Below are 12,922 nucleotides of genomic sequence, written 5' to 3' on the forward strand. Positions count from 1 at the left end.
TCCTATTTCTTAAATCCTCTTTTTATTTCTTGTTTGTTATTTGCTAATCCATTGAAATTCTCCTTTACCTAGTATGTCTGGAATTATATTAATTTCACAAAAACGTCATAGTTTGAAAGAGGCAAGAAACACTGCCCTGGCCTTAGGTGGCTCCCAGGGCCCCATAATCATCACACCCAGCAAGACTGTTAGTACGGTGCCTAAGAGCATGAACTTTGATTCTGATAGACTTGGATTTGAACCTGGGCTTTGTCATTTACTATCTGTGTAACCTTGGGAAGGTTACTTAACCTTTCTAAGCCTTGGATTCCTCATCTATAAAATGGGAATAATAATAAACAAATCACAAAGTTTTGCAGGGTTTAATGAGATCACATAAATAAAGCCCTTAATAGAGCTTCCCAGTAGCAAGAGCCCAAGAAGAGGAGCACATCTGATATTGCTCAGTTGCAGAAGGGACTCTGCAATACCTCGAATCCACACTGATCTGTTAGGAGCTTCTTATGTAGCCTTCAAACATTGACTATCAGAAAATAATGTGTCCTACCATTCAGGTTTTTAGGTAATAGTAAAAGTGATCAAGAAGAGGAAGAGTTTCTGCCGGTAGCTGAGATTTCAGACTCTGACAGTGAGGAGCAAGAGGCTTCCACACCCCCTCTTCCAAGGAGAACACCCAGCAATGTGTCCAGGAACCTACAGTCGTCCATGAAGTCATCTTTACAGACCCCCTCCAAGACACCAAAGAAAACCGTAAGGTTCTTTTAGGTTTATTTCTCGTAATTTAGAAATTGTGGTGACTGAGGTCACACAACTAATAACAGCTGGGTTTTGAGCATAGGTCTGTCATATTCAAAGCTATGCCACTTGGAGTATTCATGGAGGAAAGGTTCTTTTTCTTTTTTTTTAAATTTAATTTTTATTTTATATTGGGGTATAGTTGATTTACAATGCTGTGTTTCAGGTGTACAGCAAAGTGGTTCAGTTATATATATATATATACATATATATACATACATATATATATATGTATATATATACATATATCCATTCTTTCTCAGATTCTTTTTCCATATAGGTTATTACAGAGTATTGAGTAGAGTTCCCTGTGTATTCATAGAGGAAAGGTTCTACTTGAACCCTGAGACTGAAAATGAACCCAGTAGACAGTGATAAAATTTGAGTCCAGGGGCTTCCCTGGTGGCACAGTGGTCGAGAGTCCGCCTGCCGATGCAGGGGACACGGGTTCGTGCCCCGGTCCGGGAAGATCCCACATGCCGCGGAGCGGCTGGGCCCGTGAGCCATGGCCACTGAGCCTGCGCGTCCGGAGCCTGTGCTCCGCAATGGGAGAGGCCACAACAGTGAGAGGCCCTCGTACTGCAAAAAAAAAAAAAATTTGAGTCCAAGTGTCTTTTAAGATACGGAACCGAATGGCCAAGAGCCAAACTGCCTGAGGGAAGGACAACAACTGTAAGAACGGACTTCTCGTCTTTGCATTTCCCTTGAAAGCTGGCAGAGGGCTTTGTGCGTGCGTAGTCAGTGCTCAGTGGGTATTGAATCCAGGGCTGCTGAGCCGTGTCATTGGTTTTGTTGCGCCACTCAATAGACTTGAGGAATAGGGAGCAGTACTAGGTGTTGGTAATGAATTGTGTAACAGAAACATGGAAGAGGTAAATGGATGTCTCTCTGCTTTCTGTGGAACTTTAGCAGAGCATTGAAAGCTATAAAGAAAAGAGGGTCTTACTGTGTTCAAACATGTTTGAGAAATGTTTGGATTAAACAAAGTTAAATTGGTTTCATTATCACATGACTTCTCAAGGCCATTAACTTATTAATGTTATTGTGAGGGCATTAGTATATTAGGAAACTTTTTTCGTGGAGCATCTTGTTCTTTAGAACAATTTAGAAATGCCTAATTAGGGGCCTTTCTAAAGCTGATCTCCATTTTCCCATATCAAGAAAAATGTGATTGGGCTTGGGTTGAAGTCAAAGAAAAGACCTTTAGGGAAGGAAATCCAATAGATCGCCTTTGGACGAGGCAGTCTTGTAGAATAGCTCACCCGAATGATCTGGTTTGATTGCATCTCCTGGGTCCCACCCAGAAGAAGGGATTTAGGGGCGGGGGGTGGGGGGTGCCCTCTTTAGCATAATAAAAAGTCAGAAGTCCACCTTTTTAAAAAAAAAAAAAAACCTTCTCAGCAAGGTTTGTTATTATTTTCCTGTTTTCTCCAGAGTTAATAGATGTTAAGCTGTTAACAGGGTCTAAATGCTGTTCTGCGTTTGGGAAGAGGTGTAGAGATTATCACTTTGTAGCTTGGCTACAAGCAGAGGGTGGGTAGGTGAAATGCCCCCACAAAAGGGAGTGCTTTGTGGAAACACCATGAATACTACTGGGTAGCAGGCCTGCTCTAATGAGCCAGCAGCAAGGAAAAAAAGAGAATGGTGAAATCGGTCTGTGGGCCTAAACTGAATGACCCTATGGTTTGAAGTGGAAAAATCTGGGGAGGTTTCTTCAAGTACTGTGTAGTGTCTTGGAAGTTCTGAGCTAAAGATTGACCATATTTTCAAAGAAGGCTAGAGTAAGATCTTTTTTATTTATAATTTTTAAAGATGTTTTTTTATTTTAATCAGTGAATGCAACTCGTGGGGGTGGAATAGAGGAGGATCTTATGAATCAAACCCAGTTTATGCCTGCTACTGTACCCTATTTGGGCAGAGTATTTAGGATTTTTTAATAATTTGCCTTTCTTTGAAGATAGTATTTTACTTTGAAAAGTATTTAATCCATACTTTTATTCATTCTTTCCTCAGACTGACATTGTTTTCAAATCCTAATACTATATGCAAATTAGAAATAAGAAATTGTGTTTGGACTATGAACAAAATGTATGTGTAATGTGAGGAGAGAAAGGGAGAATCTTGGTAATTTATACAGGAAGGAGCTAAGAGGAATTCACTACCTCTCTTCTTTTTATCAGCTCATCATGAATCAGATTTGCTGATGCATCCTGGATGGAGTTTTGCTTTGTTTTTTCCTTCTGAAATATGTTCTGTCTCTCTCTGTTTTTATTTTGGAGTATAGGTGATTTACAGTGTTGTGTTAGTGTCAGGTGTACAGCAAAGTGATTCAGTTAGACATATACATATATCCCTTCTCTTTCAGATTCTTTTACCATATAGGTTATTACAGAATATTGAGTAGAGTTCCCTTTGCTCTACAGTAAGTCCTTGTTGATTATCTAAATGTTCTCTTGAATACAGCCTGAGCCCAGAACACCACGTCACGCCACTCCCCGGATCCGCAGCCGAAACCTGGCTGCCCAGGAGCCCGCCAATGTGCTGGAGGAGGCGCGGCTGAGGTGATGCTGCTCGGGGGCCCCTGCTTTCATTCACATGAACTGGGAGTGCTTTGTAGTCATTGGTGTACATAATAAAGGTAGAGAGTAAGATGAACATGTGTGTTTAGAAAGAAGAAACCTCAAGCAGTGTCTGGGTGAGCTACTATGGACAGGCTCTGGGAGGAGTCTGCAGTCCACTGCCACCACTTTCTCAGGGTTGGAAGGTGATGAGTCAGGACACTGCTTCTCAGTTGCGGTACCCTTTAGAACTGCATGGGGACTTTTTCAAAATACATAAGCCTAGATCCTGCCAGAAATCAGCTGAATCAGAATCTCATGTGGGATGAGGTCCACCCATGTGATTTGGGGAACCTCCCCAGGTGATATGTACTCTTAGTTAGAACCACTGAGTTGGGTGATTTGTCTGGGTGGAGAAAGGCCAAATGAAGAAGTTTAGGAATGAAGGCATTCCCTTGGATGTGAGATTAAGGTTTCAAAAAGAAACTATAGATAAATCTTTTCCATTTATTATTGAGTAGATAGTAAAATGCTTCTAAAGTCTTCCTTTTCCCTCATTTACCACCAACTTTAGGCTGCATGTTTCTGCTGTACCTGCATCTCTTCCCTGTCGGGAACAGGAATTCCAGGACATGTACAACTTTGTGGAAAGCAAACTCCTTGACCATACTGGAGGGTGAGTCATGTTGAGGAAGCAGGATGCTCAGGGCAGAAGGCCTTGCTAGCGTACCACCTCAGGTGCTATAGTTCACCCAAGTGGTCTTTCCCTGGTGTCAGAAAAGGCAAGGCCATTCCTGAAGCCTAAGCTTCTGAAGCAGTTTTTGTTGTCAAAGTAATTCTACAGAATTCTGTCTTACAGAGAAAATGACACTGGCCTTTTTTGGGTGGGCACTTTGCATACGGCCTTGCTTATAGAATGAATGGTTCTATATAAACAGGTCCTGCTCTGATCAGCTTCCAAGGATGGTCCTTACTGCTCCCACCTCCACATTCCAGGGGCCTCTGTCCTTCCTTCAGCACACATTCTCATACTCATAACTGATGATAGTGTAAGGCAACTGCACAGACCTAGCCCGGGGTCTTCTCTTCTTGCCCCAGGTGCATGTACATCTCTGGGGTCCCTGGGACAGGGAAGACTGCCACTGTACACGAGGTGATACGCTGCCTGCAGCAGGCATCCCAAGCAAATGATGTTCCTCCCTTTCAATACATTGAGGTCAATGGCATGAAGCTGACAGAGCCCCACCAAGTCTATGTGCAAATCTTGCAGGTGAGCAAAGCTGTTTGGGCTTTTTGTTTTGGTTTTTTTGGTTTGTCTTTTGGTTTGGGGGGTTTTTTGGCCACACGGCTTGCAGGATCCTAGTTCCCTGACCAGGGATCAAACCCAGGCCCTCGGCAGTGAAAGCACGGAGTCCCAGCCACTGGACTGCCAGGGATTTCCCCGTTCGGGCTTTTTGGAAAGTACAGTTTCTGGGTGGCACATGAAAAGGGAAAGGTTTACTTAATTTTGTGCATATTACATGTTTACAACTTGCCAAGCATTGTCCTTTGTGTAGAGATAGCAAGGGCAAAGAAGGCAGAATTCCTACCCTCAAGGACCTTGAAGTCTAGGAGCTGGATAGGAATTTCTGGAAGCTAGTACTTACCAACATGGTGAAAACCATTTGTACACAGCAGGCATTGTGGCAAACCGGAAAAGGGGCTAGAGGTAGGCCAAAGTTTGCATCTCACTTTTTCATTCATTAGCCGTTATCCTGGAACAAGTAATGTCCAGTTACAGAGTCATACACTAATGATTTTGGAGGGGCTTCTGGGGCCAGCCTGTGGCTCATTTGTATTTCAAACACTATTGTCTCTCCTTGCCTTCTCTTCTCCTTCCTGTGGAAGGCAGAGGGTAGGATACTGAAGTCCTCAGGCTGAAGAGCTTCCTCTATATGCAGATTTAACTTTAAGCCCAGGGGAGTAAATTCCTTACAGTTCACCACACATTCCTCCACCCGCCCCACCCCACCGCAATGCAGAAGCTGACTGGTCACCGGGCAACAGCTCACCATGCTGCAGAACTGCTGGCTAAGCGATTCTGCACTCGAGGGTCCTCTCAGGAAACCACTGTGCTGCTTGTGGATGAGGTAAGGAGGTGCCCATGGAAGGACTGGAGAAGAAGTGACATGGCACTTGATTGCAATGTTCCGGGAGCAAATACTGGGCGGGAGGAAAGTCCTGGCTCCCTTCTTCCTTCACTTTGGCCCATTCTCTGGTGGTAAGAGGCATGTATCCATGATGTCCTTGCTGGTGGTGTGACCTGAGAGCGCATGAAGCTAAAGCAGTGGTAACAGGCTTCACTCCGGAGCCCTGGCTCCGTCTCTGTGGTTGACCCTGCATCTCTCTCCATTTCCTGGCAGCTCGACCTTCTGTGGACTCAGAAGCAAGACATAATGTACAATCTCTTTGACTGGCCCACTCACAAGGAGGCCCGGCTTGTGGTCCTGACCATTGCCAACACCATGGATCTGCCAGAGCGCATCATGATGAACCGGGTGTCCAGCCGACTGGTAGGGCCATTCTCAAGCTCTTCTTACAGACCCATAAGCTGGGCCAAGGATTTCTCCAAAAATGAATACATAGGAATCTAAAATAAATAGGAAAAGTAAGAAATGTGATTTCTGAAATTCTTATAATTACTAAGTTGGAATTAAATATGTCACCATTGCATGGCTTTCTGCAAACATATCTTCTTGGTGTTCTGCTACCTCCACACTCTTAAACTGCACAGAGCCCTAAAGGTTTAATTATTTAAAAAAATACTTAAGTGCTTACCCTTGTCAGGCAGTGTTAGATGCACGGAGTATGGCTGTGAACGGGGCAGATACGGTCTCTGCCCTTGTGGACCTTGTGGTTCAGCAGGAGTGAAACCAGGAGCCAAGCTGGTGCATGTTGTAGAGGCGAAGATCTTCCCACCCACTCTAACGAGAGCACCTCTGCTCAGATCTACTTGTAAATGACTCCCGTAGAATAAAAGATTCTTTTACGCTAAATGAAAAAACAGTTGAGAGCTACTGCCCTACAGGATCCCACAGGCCATTGTCAGTAACAAAAGAACTGGAAGCAGTGGTAGTCCTGGGATGAAATGTGTAAATTGTTACATGGGACTTGGAAATCAGGTTTGGGGACTTGCAGGTGGCTTTCCACCAGGACTATCGGGGTGGGAAATCCATGAACTTGTTCCTCTGTCATCTTGACTTCCCAGGGTCTAACCAGGATGTCCTTCCAGCCGTATACTCACAGCCAACTGCAACAGATCCTGGTGTCCCGACTCAAACATTTAAAGGCCTTTGAGGATGATGCCATCCAGTTGGTAGCCAGGAAGGTAAGTCGCCTTCGGGGAGCTCCTAGTCACACGGACAGTTTTTGCTGAGTACCTGCCCATGTGAGGCCCTATGCTGGGTGCTCTGGAGATGAAGAAAAAATTAAGAAGTCCTGTAAAAACAAATACCAAAACATAGAAACAAAATTCTGAAAAATTCCTTAACCTTCTTATTGTATAACTAATTAGAGGGCTCTGAGTATGGTGGGCTTATATACAAGAGAAGATTAATTGATTCAGGGAGCTTTGTATAATCAAAAGGGCAACATAGTGAGTGAGGTAGACAAACCTGGTTTGAATTCTGGCTCTAATACTTTAATAAGCATGTGGAAGGTTACAGAAAAGTTACTTTAAAACTTCCTGGGCTTCAGTTTTCTTCTCTGAAAAATGGGAATAATAATAGTTACCTCATAGGGTCATTGTGAGAATTAAATGAGACCATGTCTGTAATGTACCTAGCAGGGTACATGTTCCGTGGTAGGTATGAAGTGTGGGATGCCTACCCCCTCCAGGCTTACTGGGAGAATGCCAATTGAGATTCCACTAAGACTTCTCCAAGGCTGCTGAGGAACAACTCAGGTTAAATGCCCACCTTGAGCTGAATGAAAGAAACCACACATGCACAGTATTTCAGCACTTAAAAGAGTTATAAACATATTTCTAGTTTCTTACTGGAAACGATGTAAACTCTGAATGCCTATAGCAGCAACACATGTCTGTAACACCTGTTCAAAGCTGGGTACTATATTAAGTATTAGGGTCAGAGGTGAGCGAGATACGGTGTTTATCTCCAAGCTTTGCTTTCTAGGAGAGAGATCCTCAAAGTTACTATCTAACCCTTCTGTTGGTAGAGTTTTCCACCTCTGCAATCATGCAGTTTCTAAAAGTTCTTTTTTCCTCTGAATGGTCTTTTTTTTTTTTTTTTTTGCGGTACGCGGGCCTCTCACTGTTGTGGCCTCTCCCGTTGCGGAGCACAGGCTCCGGACGCGCAGGCTCAGCGGCCATGGCTCACGGGCCCAGCCGCTCCGCGGCATGTGGGATCTTCCCGGACCGGGGCGCGAACCCGCGTCCCCTGCGTCGGCAGGAGGACTCTCAACCACTGCGCCACCAGGGAAGCCCTGAATGATCTTTTTATATACCATCCTACTTATTTGAGGTTGTTTTCTCCCTTTTCCTCTAAGATGCTTTGTCTGTTGGTTTTGGTCTCTATCCTGCATTGTTAAACTTTCCTCAGCTGCCTTTGTGGTCCACTGAGGTCTAAGGGTGGAGATTACAAAGCTGATTGGGAGCTCTGAGTATATAAGTGGGGCTTGTTCATTGAGAGCTTCGCTGAGGGGTAATCTGATCGGGCCAATTTCAGTATCTTTAGTTTATTCCCATATTTTCTGGGATAGTCAGATTTCAAAGAGTAGGCTTCCCCTGTCCTGCCTGCAGGGCAGTGTTCTAGGATCAGGGGAGGTGGGCTGGAGTCAGGGAGGGTGGAGGTCTTCAAATTTCAGCATGCAAATAGTAACCATCTATATTTAGTAAGGGACATCCCCTCCTCTGCAACAATACCTAGTATTTCTGGTCCAGAGACTATTTTGTTTATCCTTACTTGAGAATAAATTTCTGGTCTCCTGCCATGGTACATAAGAGGGATAATCTCCGGGGCAAAGAGTTTTATGGAAACAGTACAAATTACCAAGGCACAAAATTTTCTCACAGAGCCCTAAACCCTCCCTCAGTGGCCCTGATGTTCACCAACAGCATGAAATGGGGGAGAGGTCTAGGGCAAGGGTCAGCAAACTTTCTGTGAAGGGCCAGTAGTAAATGTTTTAGGCTTTCTGGGCCATAATGGTCTGTCACCACTATTCAACTCTGCCTTTGCATTGTGAAAGCAGCCATGTATTATATAATATGTAAACAAATGCACATAGCTGTGTTACAATAAAACTTTATTTACAAAAACGTGTGGTAGGCCATAGTTTGCCGACTCCTGATCTAGGGCATCCGTTTCTTAACTTTCAACCAGTCCTCTTTATTTTAGCCAAACTTCCCCCTTTACCTCCAGTTCCAGTATCACTAACTCCTGAGCATTTTGAAGATTTTTAGTGTAACTTAGGTTTGTTCTTGGATTCTTCACTGCAGGCTTAGGAATGGGCTTTCTCAGTCTGCTAGGTTAACCAGTACCCTGCCACTTCTTTCCAACTTTCAGAATTATATTGTTTACTGCTCTCTAGTTGCTTCCTTTTCTTATTTAGGGTTCTTGGTCTTTAAATAAGGTTTCAGAAGACTTCAAATTTGGCTGCTGTTTTTACCCAAAACTCTTGCCTGCAATTTCAAACCTCTCTTTTATTTCTTAACATATAAACATATTGTTTATCTTATGATATCTGAAGTCTTTGTAGGTTTACTTCTGTTGATTGCTGATTCACGTGTCTATATGGCCTTGTTTCCTTGTTTTTTGTGTGGTTTTTTTTTTTTTTTTAACTGTATGCTCATGTTTCTTAAGAGCTTTATCTGAGAGGTGATTGAGGTCTGGGTTGAAGTTGAATTCATTTAGTTTGTTTGTGCTTCTGTCAGTTACTGAGGGGCACTACCAACTGGGACCATTTTTAAACAAAATTCTATACTTGAGGTTTTTAGGAGACAACATAAATTTGGGCTACAAATCCATGTGTGAGGGCTTGTGGTTGCAAAGACTCGGTGAGTTTTTGTCACCCTACACCCACCTAATGCCAAGGTCACAACAGGCCATTTTTCTTGCCATCCCTTCTGCATGATAAGTCTTTCACTCACCCTCATACTGGGGCTGTAGTGGAGGTTGGGTCCCAAGTTTATGCAAGGTCTTTTCTTAGATTCCATGTTGGGTGGCCCCAGCTTTTTCTTTTGTCTCCCTCACCCCAGCAGCAGTCAAAAAGATTGCTTACGGTCGCAAAGGTTCACAGGTACCCTCAGAGTGGGAAGTGCTTTGGGTGTTTTCTAGCCTCCCAGGGTCACCTGTCCACTTTGATTCTAGGCCTCTGAGCAGCCCTTGAGTCCTTGCTATTAACCACTGTATGGTGCTGCTTCACACAGAGGAAAGGAGGAGTGATAGGGTGGAAACATCCCCAGGACATCCTCACCAGCTGAATATGGGAGATTAGAAGGAGGGAATAATATACGCTGGTGCTCGTGTTTCCGTCTTGGGTTACTGGAAAAGTGATTTTTGTTTTGAATGTCTTATATTTGAATTCTGAAAACAGAAATAGACACAAAACATTTAAAAACTCCTATAATCCTGTCTGTCATACCGAGTGAAGTAAGTCAGAAAGAGAAAAACAAATATTGTATATCAACGCATATATGTGGAACCTAGAAAAATGGTACAGATGAACCTATTTGCAGGGCAGGAATAGAGATGCAGATGTACAGAGCAGACATGTGGACACGGGAGGGGTGGGGTGGGGAGGATGGGATGAACTGGGAGACTGGGATTTACATATATACACACTGCCATGTGTAAAACAGATAGTTAGTGGGAACGTGCTGTATAGCGCAGGAAGCTCAGCTCGGTGCTCTGTGATGACCTAGATGGGTGGGATGGGGTGGGGGAGGTCCAAGAGGGAGGGGATGTATGTATACATGTAGTTGACTCACTTCGTTGTACAGCAGAAACTAACACAACATTGTAAAGCAACTATACCCCAATTGAAAAAGAAGTCAAAAAATAAAAAAATAAAATCTCCTATAATCCCGCTTCCCAGAAATGACTCCTTTTAATGTCTTAGTTTTGGTGTGCGTATGCCTGCGCATGCATGTATGTGTATGCCTATATGATTTGCTTTTTTAACCTTAATGTTTTATAATTGGAAGAAAATAGTTACTTTGGGATGCTATCAGGCAGGATGTCATCACCTGTGATGGTTGTCAGGCGAATAATGGGGCTGCCGGCAAGCACTGGGAATATAGAAACAAATCCTTGCAGGCAATGGGGAGTCCAGGAGTTCCCTCAGTTAAATTTATAATGCAAGAGCCCTCCTATGTCATCTTGGGAGAGAGTATAGAATTCCCCATAAAGGGAGCCCAGGAGCCCCTCAGCCTCTGTGCACATGGAAAAGAAGGCACAAAAGCAGAGCCATTGGCATGGGGGGTTGGTCTAATTCATCTAACCACAGATTCCTCTGGGTCCTCCAGCTTCATGGCTTCCTTCCCTCTTGATTATGGTTCATTTAGCCATTGACCAGGTAGTTTCCAAAATCCATCACATGCTGTGAGGGAGGCTCAGGCTGTGGCTTTATCTCCAAAATAGGCTCCACCTCAGCCTCTTGGCTTTTTCTCTTCATGCAAGGAACAAGACCATTGTCTCCAGATGGTTCAGTAATAATCCTGGGCCAAAGGTCTCTTCTTTTAGATTTCTTCATTTTTCTAATATTAAATAAAGTTGAGAATTTCTGTCTCTTCCATTCTGGAATTATCTGTAAGGCCAAGACAAAGGTGTGGACTTGGGGAAAAGTCCCAGACACAGTATAATAATTTATATCTGAGCTCCCACCAGGTTCCCAGCCAGGGCTAAGTACTTAATTTCATGCTTAAGTCCATTCCCAGCTCTGCCCTTCCTTTTTAGCTGAACACAGAATCAGCTGGTTTTTCTGGGTTGAGACGGCAAGGGGATCTCAAGGAATAAAATGTTCCCTCTTGTAGGTAGCAGCCCTCTCTGGAGATGCACGACGCTGCCTGGACATTTGTAGGCGTGCCACAGAGATTTGTGAGTTCTCCTGCCAGAAGCCCGACTCCCCTGGCCTGGTCACTACAGCCCACTTACTGGAAGCAGTAGAGGAGATGTTTTCATCATCATACATCACTGCCATCAAGTAAGATGCTTCTGCTTCCTGACCCTGAACCTCCCTTGGAAGACCACTGGAGAGGGCCATGGAAGCATGCTTCCCTTTCAAAGCTTTTACTCATACAACCTGCATTTACTGACAGTGCTGTCCTTTTTCTTAAGGGGCATAGTCTAGTCAAAGAGACAGAAATGTAATCCTAGTATAATAGGAGAATAATTACCATGTATTGAGTTACACTATAGGTGTTTATGAAGTAAAGTGCTGTGGAAACAAGAAGAAGGAAGTAGCTACTTCTCTCACATTGAATGATATACTCAACCATGAAATGGGGGTGCTGGTACATGTCCAGATATAGTTGCTGTGTTCCCTTACTTCCAAAGTGCTATTTTTCATATTATTTTGAGACTTTGAGGGGAAGGGAAATCCTTGCCAAATCATATAGGAATATAGGAGGAAATAGTCCCAAGTTTTTTCCTCTCTCTTCTCTAAAGACACAGAGAAGCTTTATTTGGCTTTCCTTGGGTTGGTGGTACAGCCACTTAGGAGAATTCACATCTCTTCATTTTCTTTCAGGAATTCCTCCGTTCTGGAACAGAGCTTCCTGAGAGCCATCCTTGCAGAGTTCCGTCGATCAGGACTGGAGGAAGCAACATTTCAACAGGTGATTGATCTACTTTTTAAAAAATCCTATTTTGGTCTGTTGCCTTTAAAATATAATATGTGGGAATTTTAACCACTGTGTAATAGTCTGTCTCTATTTTGTGCCAACCTGATTATGCTAAAGAATATGCGCCTATTTTTATGTGATATTTAATTGAGTTGCATGAGAAGACACCTTTAGCAAATGGTTTCTGCATATTAGATTGAGGCTTTACTATGTGCCAGATACTTTTCTGGGAGTGGGAGATTCAAAGATGAGCAAGACAAAAGTTGCTGCCCTGATACAGCTTACGGTGTAGTGTGGGGCAAAGCTTTCAGAACAAGCCTTGTTTAAAAGCAAATCACAACCATCACCCTGATACCAAATCCAGACAAAGATGTCACAAAGAAAGAAAATTACAGGCCAATATCACTGATGAACATAGATGTAAAAATCCTCAACAAAATACTAGCAAACAGAATCCAACAGCACATTAAAAGTATCATATACCCTGATCAAGTGGGGTTTATTCCAGGAATGCAAGGATTCTTCAATATATGCAAATCAATCAATGTAATAAACCATATTAACAAATTGAAGGAGAAAAACCATATGGTCATCTCAATAGATGCAGAAAAAGCTTTCGACAAAACTCAACACCCATTTATGATAGAAACCCTCCAGAAAGTAGGCATAGCGGGAACTTACCTGAACATAATAAAGGCCATATATGACAAACCCACAGCCAACATCATTC

At 43.3% G+C, this 12,922-nt stretch overlaps 1 protein-coding gene across 3 annotated transcripts in view; it reads left to right on the top strand.

Annotated features, from left to right (window-relative positions):
• The window catches only part of ORC1 (origin recognition complex subunit 1), a 33,745-nt gene that overhangs the window by 17,672 nt on the left and 3,151 nt on the right, over positions 1–12,922 (top strand). For all 3 annotated transcript variants that reach the window (XM_024119867.2, XM_007129230.3, XM_007129231.3), the window contains exons 10-18: positions 555–750; positions 3,259–3,356; positions 3,928–4,029; positions 4,452–4,623; positions 5,375–5,482; positions 5,756–5,905; positions 6,601–6,720; positions 11,383–11,552; positions 12,099–12,186. In XM_024119867.2, the coding sequence (XP_023975635.1) occupies positions 555–750; positions 3,259–3,356; positions 3,928–4,029; positions 4,452–4,623; positions 5,375–5,482; positions 5,756–5,905; positions 6,601–6,720; positions 11,383–11,552; positions 12,099–12,186 (1,204 nt within the window). The remainder of the gene's footprint in view (positions 1–554; positions 751–3,258; positions 3,357–3,927; positions 4,030–4,451; positions 4,624–5,374; positions 5,483–5,755; positions 5,906–6,600; positions 6,721–11,382; positions 11,553–12,098; positions 12,187–12,922) is intronic.

This window comes from Physeter macrocephalus, chromosome 4, assembly GCF_002837175.3.
Source record: "Physeter macrocephalus isolate SW-GA chromosome 4, ASM283717v5, whole genome shotgun sequence".
NCBI lineage: Eukaryota > Metazoa > Chordata > Mammalia > Artiodactyla > Physeteridae > Physeter > Physeter macrocephalus.